This window comes from Haplochromis burtoni, unplaced genomic scaffold, assembly GCF_018398535.1.
Source record: "Haplochromis burtoni strain Fernald_Lab_line unplaced genomic scaffold, NCSU_Asbu1 Contig_4, whole genome shotgun sequence".
In the NCBI taxonomy this organism is placed as follows: domain Eukaryota; kingdom Metazoa; phylum Chordata; class Actinopteri; order Cichliformes; family Cichlidae; genus Haplochromis; species Haplochromis burtoni.
The window spans coordinates 672,572-693,295 of record NW_024582365.1 but is presented as its reverse complement, the minus strand read 5'-3'; the positions used below and the strand labels follow the sequence as shown (position 1 = coordinate 693,295).

The window sequence follows — 20,724 nt, the reverse complement described above, 5'->3', positions numbered from 1 at the left end:
CCTGTGGTGGGAAACTATTTGTGCAACTTTTTTGTATTTACAGTTTTGAGGGATAAGCCTCTTAAATTTCTCTAACTAGAAATATATGTTAAAAAAACAAAAACGATTTTCAATTTTTTTGTAGTTTATTGCACTTTTTTGCAATTTATGTAATTACTATGCACTTAATGCATCATATTATTAAAATTTAGGATAATGGTTGTATTGATGTATAGCAACTTGAAATGCTCCCAAAAATGGCTCCACAGCATGTAAAAATATATATAAGCTCTGGCGGACTTGGTTCTGTGGCAGGTCTTAAAGGGTTAAAGGAGTGATGGTGGAATCTTCACGCAGTGGCATGTGTTAACTAAAAGGGACACATAGGAATCTGTTCCCCTGGGCCTAGTAAGACTCCAGTGAGTAGCACTGTCATGTTTGCCTATGCTCTTATATTATATATTGATGAAAACCCATGATAAAAAAAATACTCAATTTAGAATCCAGAATCAATTCTCACCCCCACAATTGCACAGGAGATGGCGAAAGCTGCTCAGATTCTTATGACAGCATTTCATCCAAAGACACGTTTTCTCAAACAGTGGTCAATAGAGGCAGAGCATGCAGTGAAGCATGGAGAGCAAAACAGAGGCACTTTACCGCAATGACCACCTAGTCAGTAAATTATGTGTTGCTTTTCTGGGTAAATAGCATGTCTGTTATAATGTGTATTTTTCCTCCGCGTCATGGTGTGACTCCTGCGTGTGAAACAACAAGAATGAGAACTAGAATCGGCTCAATAGATAAAGCCTATACATGTTGAAAAAGCTTCGGACTTATCGGACCTAATGGCAACATATATGTGACAAACTGGAAGTAATTTCCCTATTCCCATCTGACAGAAAATTTGCAATTAAAAGTGTAGTTTTAAATTAATTTTCCATTTAAAGCACAAATGGTTTTTGAGCAAACTTTTTGAACATCTGAAGTTCTTTCAACAAGTGGCTTGATAGTTGCTTCCTGACACTCAGAAAAAAAAAATCTGTGGAATTGGGTATAAAATTTGCCTGATATTAATTAATCACTGATTGTCCTTGTGTAAAATTATTAGCACTCTGCTATTTTGTTTGACATTATCCTGTTTTTCAAAGTCGTTTGTGGCATTCGGCTATAAAAACACTGTTTTCTGTGTTAGATTATTATAAGTTGACTTCTGAATCCAAATGAAAAATACTTTTTTCCACACCGTATTTAGAAGTGAAGTGTTCAACAGTCTGGGCATCAACAATAAAATTTTATATTCCAGTTTTTGAACTAAAAGTAAATGACTGGGTAAATAAAAAGTAAATGCATTGATGCCAAAATGACTATTGAACAATAGTGTCATACCTATTTGGCAAGCTTAGCCTATTAAATATAGACCTTACCACTGAAGCATCACACAAGCACATAACATAAATCCTTAACTGGGTGGGCATATTGTACTGTGGATTATGCTCCTTCAGTCAGTTAATATCACAAATCCTTGCACTTGTTATTGTAATGTTGCAACAGGGCCTTATCAGGAGAGTGCAGGGATCACCTCAGAGAAAACTCAATTTCCGGCTCATTTGTACAACAATCGTCATCATCTTTCTTATCAGAATAGCCTGACAGACATGCTATCACAATTCTCTAGATGAAAAACAACTTCAAAGTTCCCCAATGTTTAGTAAAAACTCCTGTCAATGACTTCTTAGTTCTGTTGCTTAAACCTTGCTATGACAGGTCAAATGCATCGTGTCATATGCTTTTGTCATTGCACAATGCATACCATATAAATCAAGCTTTGTGATAATATTCGGAGTCAATGGAAATGTCGAGCATTGTAATGACTTCATGAAACTGCTACATGGAGACCGAAATCTCTGAGGAGTACAGAATATTGTAACATTTATCTGAGTGGTACTGGAGCATTCCCTACATACTTGAAGGTCCACATACTAGTGCAATTAGTAAATGGTCAACTGTAGGGCTATCTTGCAAACAAACACTGCCTCACCCCTAAAAATGATGTTGTGGTACATAAATACTATGAAGGCCTGCAGTCCTTAACACACACACACACACACACACACACACACACACACACACACATATATATATAATATATACACATATATATATATATATATATACACATATATATATATATATATAATATATAATATATATAAATATATATATATATATATATATATAATATATATATATATTATATATATATATATATAAATTATATTTATATATGTGTAAATGAAACGGAGATCTGCAAAAGCAGTAAATTATATTTTCTATTAAAAATCATGTACATTTTCTGAGGAAAAAATATGTCATTATAACAATAATTGTGCAATATTATCTGCTCAGATATTAAATTATTGTAATTATGTTACGATTATTTTCATCTTAAGGAAAGAATGGTTCTTGCTGTGTTAGTATAGAAAAATCTAGTTTTTTTAAACGGAGCTTCCTTGTTCACCTCAGCTACTGGAACACTCCCAGCATTGAAAATGGTCTACTGCGACAGCCTGAATTTCTAGACTGGCAAAAAGCATTATTCTCATTCCTGGTCTCATTGTCAGCTCTCATTGAATTCTCCTGTCACAGACTGAAGCCTGATGCTAAGCAGGGCTGCTGGCCTGCCTGCATGTGTCTATCTCTGTCTACAGTCATACTCACTGGCCAAAGTGGTGATGTAAGAAATCAGAGGTGGAGGGAAAGGGAGATGGACAGAAAAAATAAAAAGAACAAAAAAAATGAAGAAAGAGAATAGTTGTTTTGCTCTTACAATGAACTACTCATCCACCATGAAGTGAGCGCAGAAAAAACGAAAACTCTCTAGAGCTCATCACTCATCCTGTGCTGGTGGAGCTAGACAGGTCTGTTTCCTGTTCCTAATATTCTTCATGACAGACTGTCCATTTACACTGCTGGCCTCGCTGATCCTCCTCTATTACTTTCAGGTCCAGGGAAGGGTATACTTTCAGCAACAAGTAAGAAAATTGTTTCCATTTCTAGTCATGGTGGCTGTTAAGATGACTACTGGTCAAGTGTACTTGATATTGGTATCGGTGTGCATCACATGTTTAAATCAACAATGTGCATTTAGTATTTACAATGCAGCAAACTATCTTTTTTTTTTTTACAATTATCATAGCATAAAGTTGATGGCTAAGGTTGCAAATAATGAAAGCATTCCTGCTATGGTATTTAAAAAATACACTATTTATGTCTAGTTTAAAGCAACTTTCAGGACTCCCAAGGCTGTAATTATTTGTATAGCACTGGGGCTGCCACGATTAGTCGTCTAGTCACGATTACGTCGACTATCAAAATCGTCGACGACTGATTTAATAGTCGACGCGTCGTTTGAAGCTTTGTAAGATCACAAAAGACGCAGGAATAAGTAGCAGGATTTAAGAGTGTAATAACGGACTGAAACAGAAGATGGCAGCACTGCATGTACAAGGATGCCAGCTGCCGTTAAACCTCGAAGAAGAAGAAGCTGTGTCCCAGAATTCATAGCGCAGCCCAGCTCAGTTTCCAACAATGGCGGCAGCTAGTTAGTTTTAATATTACTCTTATTATTCTTTCTGGGTCACAAAATAAACGTTTAACATATTTTCAGGTAAGAATGTAGCTGTGTAAACCTCAAATATCTGCTCAGTTTATCAAGACACCGCATATTTTCAAAAGCGCTCCGACGTTTTCGGAGACGTCTGTTACCCACTAGCTCGATAGCTAGCCGGGGGCTAGGTCACTAGCGCCGTGAGAACACCGGACTCCCGGCAGATCGTTTTCAAACCCACCGCTGTCTTTCGCTGCTCAGGTTAAACATGATATATAAGTCACTTAGATAACTTAAAAATGTTATTGTTTGGCTTATTTTAGTATTTTATTTGTTCCTGAGTAAATCGGTTTGGCTGAGATTAAAGTTATAGTTTTTGCACAGCTGAATAAAGTCAAGCAGACAGCTGATTATCAGAAGTGTGAGATGCTGGAGAATTTACTCCGGTGTCCTGTTATATTTTAGATAGCAAGGAGTTTATTAAACTTCACCGAAACAATCTGCAGATTTCATTCAAATTTAATAAACTATCATCTTGTCTTTATTTTTAGTTAGCACAGACCTTAAACACTTAAAGCTATAAGCTAATGATAGTTATATAAGAGCAGATGCTGCTGGTGCAATAAGCTGTACGTTTTACTCCAATGGATGATGATCTGATTAGTCGACTAATCGCAAAAATAATCTGTGACTAGTCGACTATCAAAATAATCGTTTGTGGCAGCCCTATATAGCACTAAAGAATATTTATTCAATAATAAAATTACCTCTTTTTAAATAGTTCTTAAACAACATTTCTTCAAGTCATATTTCAAAATGAAAAAAGGTTGTCGATTAGCTAATGTGTGTTTTGGTTCTAAATAGGTTTTCAGCATTTAAGTCTGAGGGGAGATTTACTAAGAAGCAAACGAAAAATGTGACTCGAGTCAGTCATCTTGGTGTGCACAATGTTTCTACCAGCTCTGCGTGTCAGGAGTAGGCCACTTCCTCTCCTTTTTTCCTTGTAGACAGCATCAGTGAGCTGAAATCTTCAGTGTTTCTATAGATGTTCAAAGGGGTTTAAAACCACCCTTTGATTAGGATTTATAAGTACAAAGACAAAGCCAGTCTACTGTTGTCTCAGGTGTGCACTCTAGGTCAATGTACCACTGGTAGGTGAATCTCCATCAAGGACCGAGGTTATGTTCCTTAGAGATCAGGTGCTTCTACCTTCAAAGTTTCCAAAGTCATAACCAGCTTCTCTACAGCCGGAGGCATCCCAAAGGAATTCAGCTCTTGTGGACAGTTTACCAAAGCTTGTAAATTAAAATGATATTCTTTGTAAAACAACTGTATAAATCACATTAATTACATGTTAAAATAGATATTAAAAAGTTTCTTCAGATTTGCCACTTTATAAATTACAACAGCGTCGAAATGCTCCACTTCTATGAGCCCCATACTACACCCTATTAACTCCCATGATTAAAAGGCAAATGGAAATCCCATTGAGAATATTAATATGCACCTAAGTCAGATTGTCATTCAATTACTTTTAAGCAAGAATGAAAAGTGTGCCTACAAATCTACAAAGGAAGATTTAACTGTCTGTGAAATAGATTACTGTTGTTGTTTTTCACTGCTTGGGGTGGCTCAAGACTCATCCAACCTAGTATTACCTGGAGACCTTTAGTAGTTTCTGACATTTTCAGAGGTTATGTACTTATTAGCATGTGAATCTGCCATGTCCATAAAAATACTGATAACAATCTTATATAACACTGAGGTGTTGTATGAGAGCAATAATAAGCACAAATCTGCACCTTTATAGTCTAAATAAAGAACAAAAAGTGCCTAAAATACAAGTGAAAATTTGCCAAATGACCCATTTCATTTTAGTTCCATTTGATGAATATTATTAGAATATAATTATATTGTGCTAATCAAATTAATATTGCCCTGAAATCCTATCTGAGTGTGAGTATAACACAGTCTTTCCTTATCCAATGCAAATGCACCACACGAAACAGAAAAAAAGTAGAACTGATGACAAAACTGGGGAATGCCTCTTTGGTGCTGAACAAGGTACCCACAAGGGAAACAGACCTGATAACAAATGAAGCTCTAAAACCAGGTAAATAGGTCTATGTTTCTTACACAGGAGTACTATCGCTTTAACAGCAAGTGATCTGTCTGTCTGTCTGTCTGTCTGCATGAGTCAACTTGGGTTTCTAATAACGAAAAGCAAGTCTCTTGGCCAAAAAGAGAAATAAATAAGCTTTTTGTCTATTGCAGCAGTACTTATTTGATTTGAATAATGTCTATTCTTCACATTCCTCAAGTTTCTGCAGCTGACTTCAGTAAGATACCCTCCCATCCCTGGACTGGCAAGGGGGGAATATCTTCTCAACCCAATGATTCTATGCAACTGCACAAAAACTAAAAGACAAATGATCCTTTCTGTGTCCCACCATATCGAGAAAGGCATTTTGTCTACGTAATACAGAGCCAAGTACTGCTCTGAGTTTAAATGGGAAATGGGCACTGCTTTATTATGCTGCAGTGCCTTGAAATGAATGTGGATAATAGATATATTCACAGCGGTATTAATATCCTCAGAGTTCATCTTTTTTTTTTCTCCCCTCATTCTCCATTTTCCCTCTCACAGGCTCCAAAGTACTTTGCCCTTGGCTATGCCTTATACTAAATAGATTTATGAGAACATTTGTGTCATATTTCCTCTTTTCCCGGATTGTCAAGACAGATTGTCAGTGCACCACTGATTGAGTGGAATCACCACACAGACTTAGTTCCCATTGTCAGGCCCCACATATTCATCTCTGGGGGAATTTAACAAGGCAAATTGGCCAATGACACTTCTCTCCAGCCATTGCCACTCCTGTTAAGATGGGGTCAGGGGTATGAAAATAATAGACTCTATCACTACATTTCAAATGATTAGAGTTTCAACACTCAATAATATATTTATAAATGAAAGGATATACAGTTTATACACAGAACGACTATCTAGCCTCAGTATTGCCCACAGTGCATCATCCTAGAAAAAGATTTGCCTAGAATGCTGCTTTATGTCGAAGAACAAGCCAGGACTCCACTGTGTGTGCTGGGCAGCTGAATTATTAATAAAGCTGCTGAAATTTTGAGCATTTACATTGTTTGAGTAAAAAAGCTTGCAGCCACAACATACACTTTCCACAGCTCATACAGCTAACTACAGTGGGATTATTATCAAAGGGGCAACCTAAACTATTAACCAAATGCACACAAATATAACTGTTAAATGAAAGTAAATGTAGTGCAGTTAAAGTAAAGGTTTACCAAAATCAGCAGCCGAGTCACTTTATTTGATGTTTTTTGTAATGCACATTAATGGTTTGCCTATCCTGTTCCACAGTCTACTGCAATACTGCCACAGTTCCCATTAATTACTTAGTTTGAGCATTCAATTAATCAGTCCGTATGATGGCGTGCTGAATTATTAATGCCTGCAGGAAATACTACCAAACGTTGTGCAAAAATGGCAGCATCATTAGTTTGTCATCCTATTTGACTAGAATAACATTGAAAGAATAGTCTGAAAATAAAATCATACAAATCTATTTGAATTAGTCTCACTCTTGTGTACTGTACATTGTTTGTGTCAGTCTGTGCAAATCTAAACAAACAAGTTAATTATAGTCATGTTATAACAGATTATGAATCAACAATATGAAGTCCTCTGGACATGTAATTTCTCAAAAAGTAGAACTTTGTGCTGTTTTCAAATGAATCACAGTGGCTTTATCAATATTCTGCCAAAGGCTGGTGCTTTGTCCCGTACTGAAATCTTTTTAGTCAAAATACATTTAAAATGTTTGATTCTGAAAGAATTATCAAAAATAATTATGGTGACCACGGAGGAGAAAAGGTAGTATTGCACTATTAAATGTTGTGCACGCCATTACGATTGTGCTTATATTTTGTTTGTTTTAAGCGCTTCCTCTCACAGCAAGAATATAATGGATTGTGCAGTAGAAGTGAAAAGTAGAAGTGTGGTGAGACTTATTTAAATGAAAAATATGTAACAGTATTCCCCTGTGTTATTCCCACTAACAGGGTCCGCATATATGAAAGTAATGAACTGAACAGTTAATTTCACACAAAGTGCAGAAGGTATATACAAAGTGTTTCGTGCATGTTTACATCTGAGACTATGTAAGGGCTCTCTGGGAATCATATTATCAGTGCACAAAAACATTTCAGTATAACTCTGATTGCATGTTTTAGGCTGTTGTCATGCAGAATGCATTTGTGCCTGGCCGGATGTGTCCTTGATGGTACTGTGTGATGGATAAGAATTTGCCTGTGAGCTTAGGATTTACAAGACCAGTAAAAGTTCTATCGTGCAAAGAATCTCACAGTTGCCTGCAGACATGCTTTATTTTGGAGCCCTCAAGTCCTTCAGCAGACAAACTGCCAAATATTTTGCATTTTGGCTCATTCCAGAACATTTTTAGGGAGGGCATTTTTTCTGTATCGTAGTTCTTGTGTTTTCAAAAATAGGTGCAACAGTAACTGAGGAATTGCTCTTCTGGCCACAAATCCTCCCTAAAGGGTCCTTTTGAGCAGACTTCTCTGAACTGTGGGGAAGTATACCAGGGTCTCACTGATTTCTGCCAATTCTGAGCTGATGGAGCTGCTGGGTCTCTTCCATTTTTGAAGGGAAGTCAGCTTGACTTTTGTCTGCTGCACTCAAGTTTCAGTGGCAAACCACTGCGTTTCCAGTCCTTACCCTAGCCTGTTTTTTGTGCCTCTGCAGAGCAGCTTAGATAGCCCATTTGGAAACACTTGCTTGCTACAAGACATCTGCCAGAAAGAGTTTGCTGATGACCACCATGTGGCTTGTGTTATGCTCACTCTTGCCATGGTCTAAAGGTGTCTCTTTCCACCATGACAATCTCATATTTGATATTAACCCATTTACAAATTGCACCGTTCATTAGCACTTGCCTGCTGTAACTGCTTAATTATCTCCTGTGACGTCCCCAGCCCGTCCCGTCTCTCTCTGTGTCTCTCGCTCTCTGTGTTTAGTCAGTCTGAGTGCGCTTGTCACTTCCTGTTTTATTTTGACAGACCCTTGTCTCATGTGCATTGTGTTCAGTTTCGCTTCCGTCTTGTTACTGATTTATTCCTCCTGTTGTCCCAGCTGCCTCCACTTCCCTGATTACCCTATTGTGTGTATATTGTCCCAGTCTCCCCTTGCCTTTGGCCAGATTGTCAGTTCTACCTCCATCGTTCTCGTCCATGTTCCATGTTCTTTGTGTTTAGTTTTGCCCAGTTTGTTGTTAGTGAAAGTCTGAGTCTCATGTTGCCTTTTTTATTTCCTTTGATTTTGTGCAGCCTTACTAAACGGCTTGCTTTCATTAAGTTTATTCTCCTAGCATCTGCATTTGGGTCCTCGTTAAAACGTGTGACACATTGTTTAAGTAGAAGTGCTGCTCCACATTCCTAATGAAAAATATAGTTAATACTGATCATTTTGCTACCATTTTGTTGTGAAGTATCCTTTTGCTGAGCAGAGAACAGTTAATTTTGAAATTACAGAAGCAAATAATTTAGCCAGTGTCATAGTTTTTTTTTTTGTTATTGTCAGAATAAAGTAAAATGTAAAGTGTGGTACTTATTTTACTAAAAGTTCACATGTTTCATTGTAACATTTCTTTAAGACTATATGTCCACAGTGAACTGCTTAAGGTGGAAAAAGGAGGAGCCTTTCCCTCATTAAGATCTGGAACATTTGCAACTTGCTGCCTCCTTAAATAATTGTGGATTTTAATTAAAATTGACCTTTACAGAGGTAAGCTTTGAAAATAGCCGAATCCTATGAGGAATGAAGGGTCTCCATTGAGAACATTCACATATGCTGGACTTAGTTATTGTTACCCTCTAATCTCCATTATGGTACACACATTCCTCCTAACAAGACAGCCTATAAGGTATAAAAAAAGTTGAACTGCCTTTTTGGGTAACCCAAACTTTTAAAAACAAACAGACTGGACTACGACTGGCAGCGAAACTAATTCAATAAGCTGCACAGTCTGACACGATAACTCAGTGGTGTTGCGGTACCGTCATTTTTTTAAAAACCCTATAGACTAGAGACTAAAGTAGCTAATCAAGGAAACAAAAACAAACTATGATTTCCTACTGACATTAGACAGGATTGACTGCCCTTACGAATGAGGCTTATTAACTGTACTTTTAAACCAGTGAATTCATTATACGTTCATGTCACACATCACTCCCTACGTCACTTTAAATCAGCCGCTCTCTAAAAGCCTCTAACAATTTACAATCAGAAATCATATGCTTGTACACCTGAGATTTACTGTAAGAAATAATAAATATATATATTTAGGAGAGGATGAAGGTCATCTGTGCAGCTCCATATTACTCTATATGAAATTACTTTATTTTGTTGGTCTGTTGTTTTAGGGTAAAGGCTAATTATATTGTACAGACTTAATATGACAATTCTAACAAAGCCAAAAGGTTTCCAAAGAAACAACATGGATGTTTTTTTTTCCATGGATGTTTATATCAATAAATCATTAAACAGTATGCGGTTCAAGTAATGTAACATGAAAAAGAGCTTTCAATAAATGTGAAAGTAGTTCTGATTTTATATTAAACAGTTAGATTGTACAATGTGCATTCAGATGAAATTAATATGAATAAACCATTTTAATACATTTTCTATAGTCAGTTTGCCTAAAATGAGACCAAAACCTTGTAAAAGATCAGGAAATAGCGTCAAGCAATTAACCTTCAGGGACCTAATATGTCCCTGAGGAACATTATTAACTGTGCTCTTGTTACCACAACGGTTTAAACATTTGTGAACTTCCTCTGAAAGTAGGCAACAACAATACATTAAAATCAAACTAGTGGGTATAAAAACTGTTAATGTCATCCAAGCCAAAAGTGCAGGTACTGTCAGCTTTAGAGCTTTTTAACCGATCAAAAGAAGAGATGTTTCAATTTTTGTGGTTTCTGAGCTTGTTATAAATTCTATAACATATATCAAATAATGCACATGTACGAATAAAAAAAACAAAGATACCATTTTGACTACGATGACCTGTAGGTACATTAGCATATTTTGTGTAAAAATGTGAACGGGAGACGGCCTGCTTGAATATCCAGTGTAATGTACTATACGGGATGATTGATGAATGGACAGTATGTGGTGTAAGTGAGATGCCGAGTAAACCGCTTTTTGCATCCCTACTTCTTAAATAGATCCTGAAGTTTGTTTTTTTTCCCCCCAAGAGGCATTTATTTACTGGTCTCACACAACTAATTGGTTTCTCCTTGAATAATTCATTTCCATGAAATGACAAAATTGATACAATTCAAAATGTGTGCACATGGACATCTTAATATATGCAGCGGTTGAAGACTATTCAGCCCACTTACACAATGGCTGGCAGTCCCAGTCAAGTACATAATTAGTTGAATTAGATTAAATAACCAATTACGAGACTAACAAAGTAAATAAGCCTGCAGGGATTCCACCAATTGCTTGAGAATAGAATTAAAGTGGAATTAGTTTATTGACAGGCTGAATGACAGTGTGGTCAGACAAACAACTCTATTCCTGTCACAGAGACAGAGTACCGGCTGACGTCCAAGGATGAAATGTATAAGTGTCCATACAGTACTTTAATTACATCATTTTAACTCAGTATGAGCTACCATAATGCTCACAAAAGTAAGAGACTATAAGAACATACACCATCGGGGATATTTTTAAACTGGTTAAACTATAAAATACGTTGATATCTAGATGGTTGCAAATTCCACTCCACTTTAAGATGTGCTGTGGTAATAGCACAGTAAAGATGTCTATAGTGGTATTAGCAAACTGGTCTGTGACTGGGAAAGTCTTGAGACATACTACACAGGCAGGCAGACGTACCTTTGCTAGCGTTCTCCACATGCTCCAGTTCATCTGGAAACCTCAAAATTTCAGAGTAGCTCTCTTCACACTTCTCAGCCAGGAAATGAAGAAGTGTTGTATTCTGACCGACAGATTTAGTGTCTCGGAGCTGAAAAAGATGGAAAAAAAGATTCACAGATGTTTAGAGTCATTTACTTGAGGAAAACAATGTCCCTTCATTTTCTCAGTGAAGGTACATGTTGTCAAACCAAAGGTTTTTTTTTAATCCTCAATACCAGACGCTCTTTTCACTTAAAATCAGTGACTGTTATAAGTTTTTAAGCACGGTCTTTTGCCTCATTCAGGTCTGGAACATCTGCAGCTTGATATGCCTGCTTCCTTAAATAATCATGTGAATTTTAATTAAAATTGAGTCGATGTAGGCAAGCTTTGAAAAGAGGAAAGTGTTTTTCATCACAACATTTTGGCAAAAACAAAGATTTATATCACTGAAGACTATGATAGGAATGGCCCTGTTACTTAAAAGCAGTTTTTATGTGTTCCTGTTAATATACACGAAGCATTGGCTGTCATTTTGGACCAACTGCATGGTAATAATAATGCAACTAGTAAGATGTGCTTTAGAGAAAGAGAAAGTGTGGCTAAATTAGATATAATATTATTTGCTAAAACAATATATTTCGTGGGATCAATGTGTTGTATCTCTACATTATATTTTATTGTCCATAGCCACACTGACAATGTTAAACATAATTGTTTACTCAGAAACACAAGAGGGATTTCTCTGGGGGCTGTTGCTGTACATTCAACAAAATTAGTTCCTAACAAGCCAAAAGCCCAAATTCTGGAGAACTCCAACTCACACTGATTACAATACATAGGGAGAAGGTAAAATAAATGAGACCCCCCCAAAATGTGCAACCAATTACTGAAGACTAAACCGAAACACATAATAATACACATATGCATGTACAGTATATACACAAATAATAACCCCACTCCCCTGAGAATAAATCGCTGGAGCAGGAAAGTTTGAACAAAAGTAATGTACTGCATTTGCCACGTGTGTGTGAGTCTGTTCATAAGCTGAAGCTTGGATTCTTCACATCAGTGCATAGAGAACTTGTTCCATATTCATTGCCCACTGTGATTGCTATGCTGTTTGAATGGCATGCTGGGAAAGCTAATTAGCACAGCCCACCTCAGTGTACTCATACTGATAATATCCATCCTGTAAACAGCCTGCAGCTGGACATGCCCACACATGTACGCATGGAAACACGTGTGCTCATGCGCACACATGTAGGGAAAAGACGCTGTCACACATCAGCTCAAAAACACACACACTGTTGTCATTAGAAGAGGATCAATCATCGTTTCGCTAATCACAACTGAATTTCATGGAAATTTAATTGGTTTATTGTCATATTGCCAAACTGTTATTACTGCGCAGAGAAGAGAAACTTCCAAGATTAGTAATATGTAATATGAGACAATTAAAATATAATAATAATAATAATAACAACAAAAAATGATCCTTATCTGGGGTAATCACAGACCTATAAAACTGCATTGTATTGTTTTTCTTTATTGTATCGGTTTCAACGAGACTGAGGGACACATTCTGTTTATTCTATTTCAGATATCAGACATTATCATCACTAAAAAGTAAGATGATCTGGTCAACGCTGACTGTAGCTGGTAATAGATGTCATTTCTAAAAGTAATAATAATAATTTAGAAGAAGGTTTCATGAGGAGTTTGGTCAAACGCAGCCAGGAGGTAAACCATGCTGAAATGTGAATGTGTGCCTCACTGTTTATATTTGTGATTATAACACGTCTCTAACACAGTGAGTACATCTTCAGCTATTCTTTATTATTCTGTTTATTCAATTATCCACCCACACGCATCTAGATCAAAAGTATGTGACTCAATAAAACAGCAGTCTACGTTTATATTTTTGACGGCAAATTATATATGAGTCACAAGTCACCGCCTCAATATCTCTGCAACAGGTTGTTCTGTCATTCTATCGTTCACTTATCGATCTAAAGTATTTGGACACTTTAACTGTTTTATCACACATCTCCTTGTTTTGCTTTTCCCACAGGGTAGAGGTTGTCACCGAGACAGGAGACCGCCTGTCATCTGAAGAGCATGCAAAGCATCTCTCATTGTCCGCCACGTTATATTCACAACTTCATATTTATTACACACAAATAACACTCATATGCATCTTTTCAAAATAAGAGTATTGAGTGTTTTACTGAGCCCATAATTTTCTAGCAGTAGTAAACGTGTAGAGGATATAAATGTTGTCTTTAAAAATATTTTAGGGTTTAAATTATTTAACAGAAGACAAACAGCGTGCAGATCATTTTAATTTTTCTCAAATGGGTTTGTTCTTTCTTGTCTGGCATCTAAATATTCCTTCCTGTGCACACAGTTGCTTTCTTTGCAGCGCTACTACAGACTTTTGTGCAATCAATTTTGTTTCTGTGTTTTTACTGCCATTAACTGGCCAGCATGTTTGGTTTTGGCCATGGCCTTCATCTTTCTCTTTTACTTATATCTGACCCTCTCGTATGTGGAGCACTTTGGTATACCACTGGTTTTTAAATGTGCTCTATAAATAAAGTTTGTTGTGGTTGTCTGTAAGGTGTTAAATTGATAGTTCTGTATATTTTTAGATGTATGCATCTAAAAATATTTGCAGCTCCTGATGCACTTCGACCATTCCAACTGTAAAAAGAGCAACTGTGCCTTGGATTTATGTTTTGAGCCCACTCAAAGCACTTTCTACTATAAGTCTCATTCATTCACACACACACAAATATATTCATGCAACGTTTTATCCATGGCTAAGTACTTTTTTCAACATTCACACGATGATAGATGCATGAGTGGCAGCATATCGGTATCTTGCATATGGATACTTTGATGACCAATGTATCAACCCACCAACCTTTTAGCTGTTAGACAACCCTCTCTGCCACCTCAGCCACAACGTACACCCTATATTTATCTTGAACAAATCTAGGACACATTGGGATGATGCGCACATTTGTTATTAAGAATAAGGGAATTGTCAGGAAAGAGAGATCTCCATATTATACATACAGGAGCTGCTTAGCCTTGGAAACCCATGGCACGAGTCTCCTGGTGCACAGTTTTCATGCTGATGTTAACGCCAGAGGACGTTTGAACTCCGCAGTTATTGAGGAGCAGTGCGCTGACTACTTTAACGCACTATGCGCCTCAGCCCTCTTGTGCACTTCATGGCTGAGTGCTTGTGGTCCCTAAATGTTTCCACTTTGCAATAACACCACTCACACGTCATTATGGAATGATAGGAGGGAAGAAATTTCATAAATGGTCATGCTATTACAGTGCCACACTCAAATTCAGTGAACCTTTCAGAAGGACCCCTTTCTTCACAAACATTTATAAGGGCAGAGCACAGCTGCGTGCTCGAGTTCACACACCTGTAACAACGGGGCTGATGAATCTGGAAGCATGATTAGCATTGTAAGGTGAATTTTCTCTGACATAATAAGACTGAATCCCAAAACAAGCAAAATCCTAGATAGCCCAACGTAGCTGCTTTACTGAAATGAAAAAGAAATCCAAAGAAATTGTACTACTTCAATGATTTAAATGAAAAAACAAAAAAAGAAAAACAAAACAAAGCACTACAGCGCCATGTTAAGTACTTGGTAATGGTTTACTATTAACAAACAAAGAAAACCCTCCAAGATGAGTCATGTATGGTTGCAAGTATACTGTGTTTAAAGAGAGAACGCTACAATGCAGAAGGAGTCGTTGGTAGTAGTAACACATCCGGCTGAGGGCCTCTATAAGGGCAGAAGGACTTTGTATAAAGCTCAAGGTGCTGATGTTACTTTCACATTATTTCACATCAGGATTTTTAGTCAATGCAGCTTTGAGGTATCGTGAGAACTGTGTCAGGGGCTGTGCGGTGCCTGGGCACATGTCAAAGTTCAGAGCCATTTTAATCTCAGTCCATGCCTTGCACTGGATATTTGAAAGTCAGTACTAAAAGTGACTTTTACCGTCAGAGCTCCAAGCTGAGGAGTGTCTCCTAGGATATCTCAACTGTTATCGTAGATGCGTTTTTTTAAACTACCCAAATAAAATATTTCGTACAATACAGTAACTACTCAGAACTGAATGGAGTGTAAATACATGTCACTACTTTAGACAAATCTTTTCATTTGAAACAGATTGAAAAAAGCTTCATTACTGTGTTGTTGAAAGCAAATGCTGAACAGTTCTGTCGTTCAGTCTTTCATAACAAAACCTGATTTGAGGTAACACAATTTGAAATCCTTCAGAAGTGCATACACATGAGAACTAAGAGTAGCAGGACATATCTCGTGCAAACAAGTTCCCACTTAAATATGTAGATCGGAAATAAATAAATGAAAACAACAGAAAAACTGATAACAGAAAAAGTGGCAGTGGGAATATAGAACCCTCACATTAACAGAGGACTGTCGGCCCTTGATTGCTCAATTTAACTGCTGCAGATGGAGCAGCTCAAAAGACAAATATATTGCATGATTACTCATACAACTAAATATTACACTGGATCATAAGAAACAGAGAAAAAAAGCAAAAGCGGCATTTGAACATAAAAGTACACGCAGCTGCTGAGAAAAAAAAGCTCTGCAAATGCACACTACACTAAAATGTAAGGTTTCCTCAACTCCAATATAAATGCTTGTGCTTTGGTGTTTAAAGACACTAGTAATTCTATAAAAAAACAGTAATTCCTGTAGAAATACTGTATTTTTTTACAAGGTCAGAACTCTCGGGTAGATGACTCCATTCCACCAAGTCAAGCGCCTGCTAGACATCCTGTTACGTCTAGCTTAAGTCAAACATGATCATTACCAGGTGTTCTTTACTTGAAAGAACAAATATTCTTTGACTCATGCAGTATTTATACACGTATGACACACATTTAAAGATGCAAACATTCTCTTTCTATAGTCTGAATGACCATGCTTTGTCGAATTTTGCTTTTAAAGTATTTAGTGTAATACAGGTATTCTTTGAGCAATACAGTTACTAAACTTCTTGCAACCCTTTAGCAGAATTTCAGCTTGCTTAATATATGTGACCAGGATATGAGTGAGTACTCCACAGGATAGGAGATTGAACCAGGGGAGTCAAGAGGTGGAAGGTGAAGGTGGGTCAGCCTGTGCCTTTCCTCTTGCTGCTTATTCCCATCATCAACCTCCTCCATGATGAGCCCATTAGGTACCCTGGACCTGCCACCTAGGAGGCCATTTACTTGATTGACTAAAGTGAGAAAGCAGACTTTTTTTCCTTGTCCATCAATAATGGCCAATCAGCCCCCTGAGCCGTTACCAGGCTCTACACTGATATTCCACACTGATTTAGTCAGCTTGCAGGAATACCAAAAGTACAGTACACTGCATCCACCATACAAAAGCTCTCGCTGTACAAGAAATGTGGAGGATTGCTAACTTCAGATACATGCAGAATGGGGTGGCTTTATAACTCATGCATAGTTGTCTAATATTAAAAAAATCATATGAAGTGAGAGATCATCAGAATACATCAGCTCTATTTTTTGTTTTTTTTACATTTTTTCTATTTTTTTTAACCTCCTAAGACCCGAACTCTTCCACAGCAGCGTTTTTAATTTCTCTTTGATATTTGGGCATATTGGAGCCCGATGAATGTAAAAACAAAGAATTACCAGATTTTTTTTTTTAACCTTATTTTTGTTTTTAAGAAAAATGAGAGCCACATATGAGGATATTCGTTTAAAATTTCGATAGAACAGTAGCAGTGTAATGTCCTCGTGAGTGGATATCAGGCCCTTGAAGAGCAAAATTCAGTATTTTGGTCTAAATAACCCAAAATGTGATGTCCACATATGTGGACGCAGGTCCTAGGAGGTTAAAGCTGAAGCACAGCTAGCAAACAGTAGTTTGACCAAAAAATGAAACTAAACAGAACAAAATGCCCAAAACATATATTTGAAATATTATTTGATTGTTTTTCGCCAGTGCAAGATTGCTAACCACAGGCGGTATTAAGGGGAGGTTTGTCCATTCTCTAAACATCCCCCAGTAACTATTTTATTAGTTTATTATCAGATAAACCTGCATTAAAGCAAGAAAAACAAAGAGAATGTCTGGTTGGAGTCTTTGTTCCTTCTTTTATGCATTTATGTGTGTAATATATGTCAGTGTGTTTCTTTTGTTCCGTACTTTTGGTTTTTGCGTAAGTACAGAATCATTAGTGGTTCGATATTTTAGTAGATTAGTAATTTTTTTGGTAAACAAAAGGTTGCTGATTCACTTCTAGCCAGAGAGACAAATCCCCTTTTCGGACTGTATCAGGAAGGGCATCCGGCAAAAAAATCTGTCAAATCAAACACAAAGAACTACCTGCTGTGGTGACCCATTGTGACAAGGGAGCAGCTGAAAAGAGTTTTCCCTTCTTCTACTATGTAAGAGTTTGAGTTGGGAATATGAAAACTCCTTAAAAAGGTGACTTTAGTTGCATAACAAACAAAAACAGATCAGGACATTTTAGAAACGACAAAGAAAAGCAAATTAGAAGCTATTAGAGTGCATTCACAGAGGTACAGAAAGTCTGTATATAGGTGTCTGTATTTAACTAAATTTATATATTATTATAAATATTGCAATATTGTTCCATTTTAGCCTAAAATATTGGGTGATTACCGTAATTGTCGGGCTGTAAGCCGCTACTTTTTGCACCAGCTTTGAACCCTGCGGCTTTTAGTCAGGTGCGGCTTTTCTCTGGATTGTCCTGATTTTTGTCATATCGTAAGAGGATTTGTTTTGTTTGTTCCGCTGCTGTACGGCACTACGTTGCCTGGCGGAAGGGCATGTGATCAGACACACAGTATCGGGGTTCAAGAGTGGTATGTTGGTCACATGTCCATCCGCCAGGCAACATAGTGCCGTACAAGTAGCGCGAAAAACAAACTTCAAAGTAGCGCTACGCGTTCAGCGGGAGGCGTGGATGATGAGCGGCGATAAACTTGCGAAAAGCAAGTTATGCCCAACTCCACCTGTGGAATCTGACAGCGTGGAAAAGTGTGAAAACATCCACGATCACCAACGGATTTGAAGGGCTGGACTGCTGCGTGATGGAGAGGAGGACACCGCCACGGCCCTTCTGAGGGTGTTCGACTCTGACACTGACAACGAGGATTTGTTTGGTTTTGAAAGTGACAACGAAGGAAAGAAGCTGAGAGTGGATGACGAAGCCACCCTGTACCTGTTCGTCTCCGACACTGGAGGAGAGGACTTTGGTGGTTTTAGTGCGCAGGAAGAGAAAGATGGTGAATCACTGACTTTTCTTCTTGTTGAAGCCGTGTCGCTGCACCTGAGCCTAAAAGGTAGTCCGAATCTATTTTTCTGGTGTGCTGTAGGTTATTGTTATGTACTACATTTGTTACTCATTTATGAAGCACAGTACATGTTTCGTACTTGTAATTACCGCTACTTGTACATATACCTAAAAAGTTGTGCAAATATGTACTCATAACTTGTTTTTCAAAATATTAATAAAAGGGGTGTGTCTCCAAACAGCCATCTCTTTCCTGATTCGCTTTGTGCATATTCTCTTACATATGATGAGTCAACATTGAAACACCTGCGGCTTTTAGTCAGGTGCGGCTAATGTATGTACAAACCAGGATTTTCCCCTGATTTTAGCTTGTGCGGCTAATATTCAGGTGCGCTTTGTAGTCCGGGAAATACGGTACTTATGTCAATCAGTCATGTACAATAACAAATGTACTTCAACTCATGGTATCATGACTAACCCTAGCTGTTTCGGCTGTGGGGCTGATGGCTTTGTTGTGCTTTTGTAAGTGTGTGTGCATGGCTGCCAGTCTTCTCTTTCACACCTTTGGATGCTGTGATTTTACCTGGCAGTGAACACAGATGTAGCCTTTGCTGGCAGCTTCATACCTCCCAGTGTTTGTGTTATTTTGTCTATTGAAACATTTTTCCTCCTCCAAGGTGAAAGCTGAGGTGGAGGGAAAATGTTGCTGTTTGTTTGTCTGTCAGCAAGTATGCAAAAAACTACCTGGCCGCTACTAACTTGGAGGAGAAGTGCAGCATAAACATCGGGGGTACTGACTTTTTGTACAAATTGGGATCACTTAAAACGTAAAATCAGATAAATACATTTTGAATCATCTTTAATGTTAAAATATGACGAAACTGTGAAAAAATGCTGATTTAATGATTCTGAATTAATTAGTTAACTCCCTTATGTTCTTATAAATCTGCCACCCTTTAGCGGAAAATCACGTGATACAGTTACAGTTACTAAATTTCACCTTTCATTTTCATTTCTGTTCTCATTTTAGACATTTAACCAACATGTTTGGTTTTTTTAAATGTGTGCTGTTTACGTTACCTTGCAAAGGAAGCTGACGTTGAAACCGAAGGTTTGGGCGTTTCTTGAGCCGGCATTCATGTAATTGCCAACCAGCAAAACCAACTCCAGGAGTTTGCTCAAACCTTCACTCTTCTTCACCTCCTCACAAGCAAATGTCACATTCATGATGTCGGGCCGGATGTTATTCACCTGCTCCTCAAACGTCAGCTTGAACAGAATGCCGTTGAGACGTGGCCGTAGGAGTTTTACTGAACTCATCTGAGGTGACAACATAAAGAAAGAATGTAAGTGGCATTTATGTGTAAAAAAAAAGAGAAAAAAAATCAAACAAGCACTTTCTTTGTACACCTACTTTTGTAAAATCATCCTGGGTTTGTCATAGTGGAAGCAAATAAATACTCATTGCCACAGATCTTCAAATATAAATACCCATATTATGTGCTAGGAAAATATTCTTAATTCCAGTATTATGCAATAATGAAACTTTTTTGTTTTCATTTCAGCTAATTAACAAATGAGCAGATTTTTGACAGGCACACAATTTTCATGTGAAAAATAATGCATCACGACACACAACCCAATGAGCTCATTATCTGGGTGAGTTACCCTCAATAAATGTATATGTATTAAGTAAGTAGCAAAACTTTGCTGATTGGAAGCAATTTGTGGCTTACTTGACAAGCAAACTGCACTTGCATGCCAGAGCACTCGTTAGACAAATAACCTACAACTATATATATATATA

At 37.4% G+C, this 20,724-nt stretch overlaps 1 protein-coding gene across 8 annotated transcripts in view; it reads right to left on the bottom strand.

The window, feature by feature from the left end:
- Positions 1 to 20,724, bottom strand: part of diaph2 (diaphanous-related formin 2) — a 353,656-nt gene that overhangs the window by 113,546 nt on the left and 219,386 nt on the right. For all 8 annotated transcript variants that reach the window (XM_014333843.2, XM_014333845.2, XM_014333847.2 and 5 more), the window contains 2 exons: positions 19,998 to 20,237; positions 11,550 to 11,679 (listed from right to left, as the gene is read on the bottom strand). In XM_014333843.2, coding sequence (XP_014189329.1) covers positions 11,550 to 11,679; positions 19,998 to 20,237 — 370 coding nt within the window. The remainder of the gene's footprint in view (positions 1 to 11,549; positions 11,680 to 19,997; positions 20,238 to 20,724) is intronic.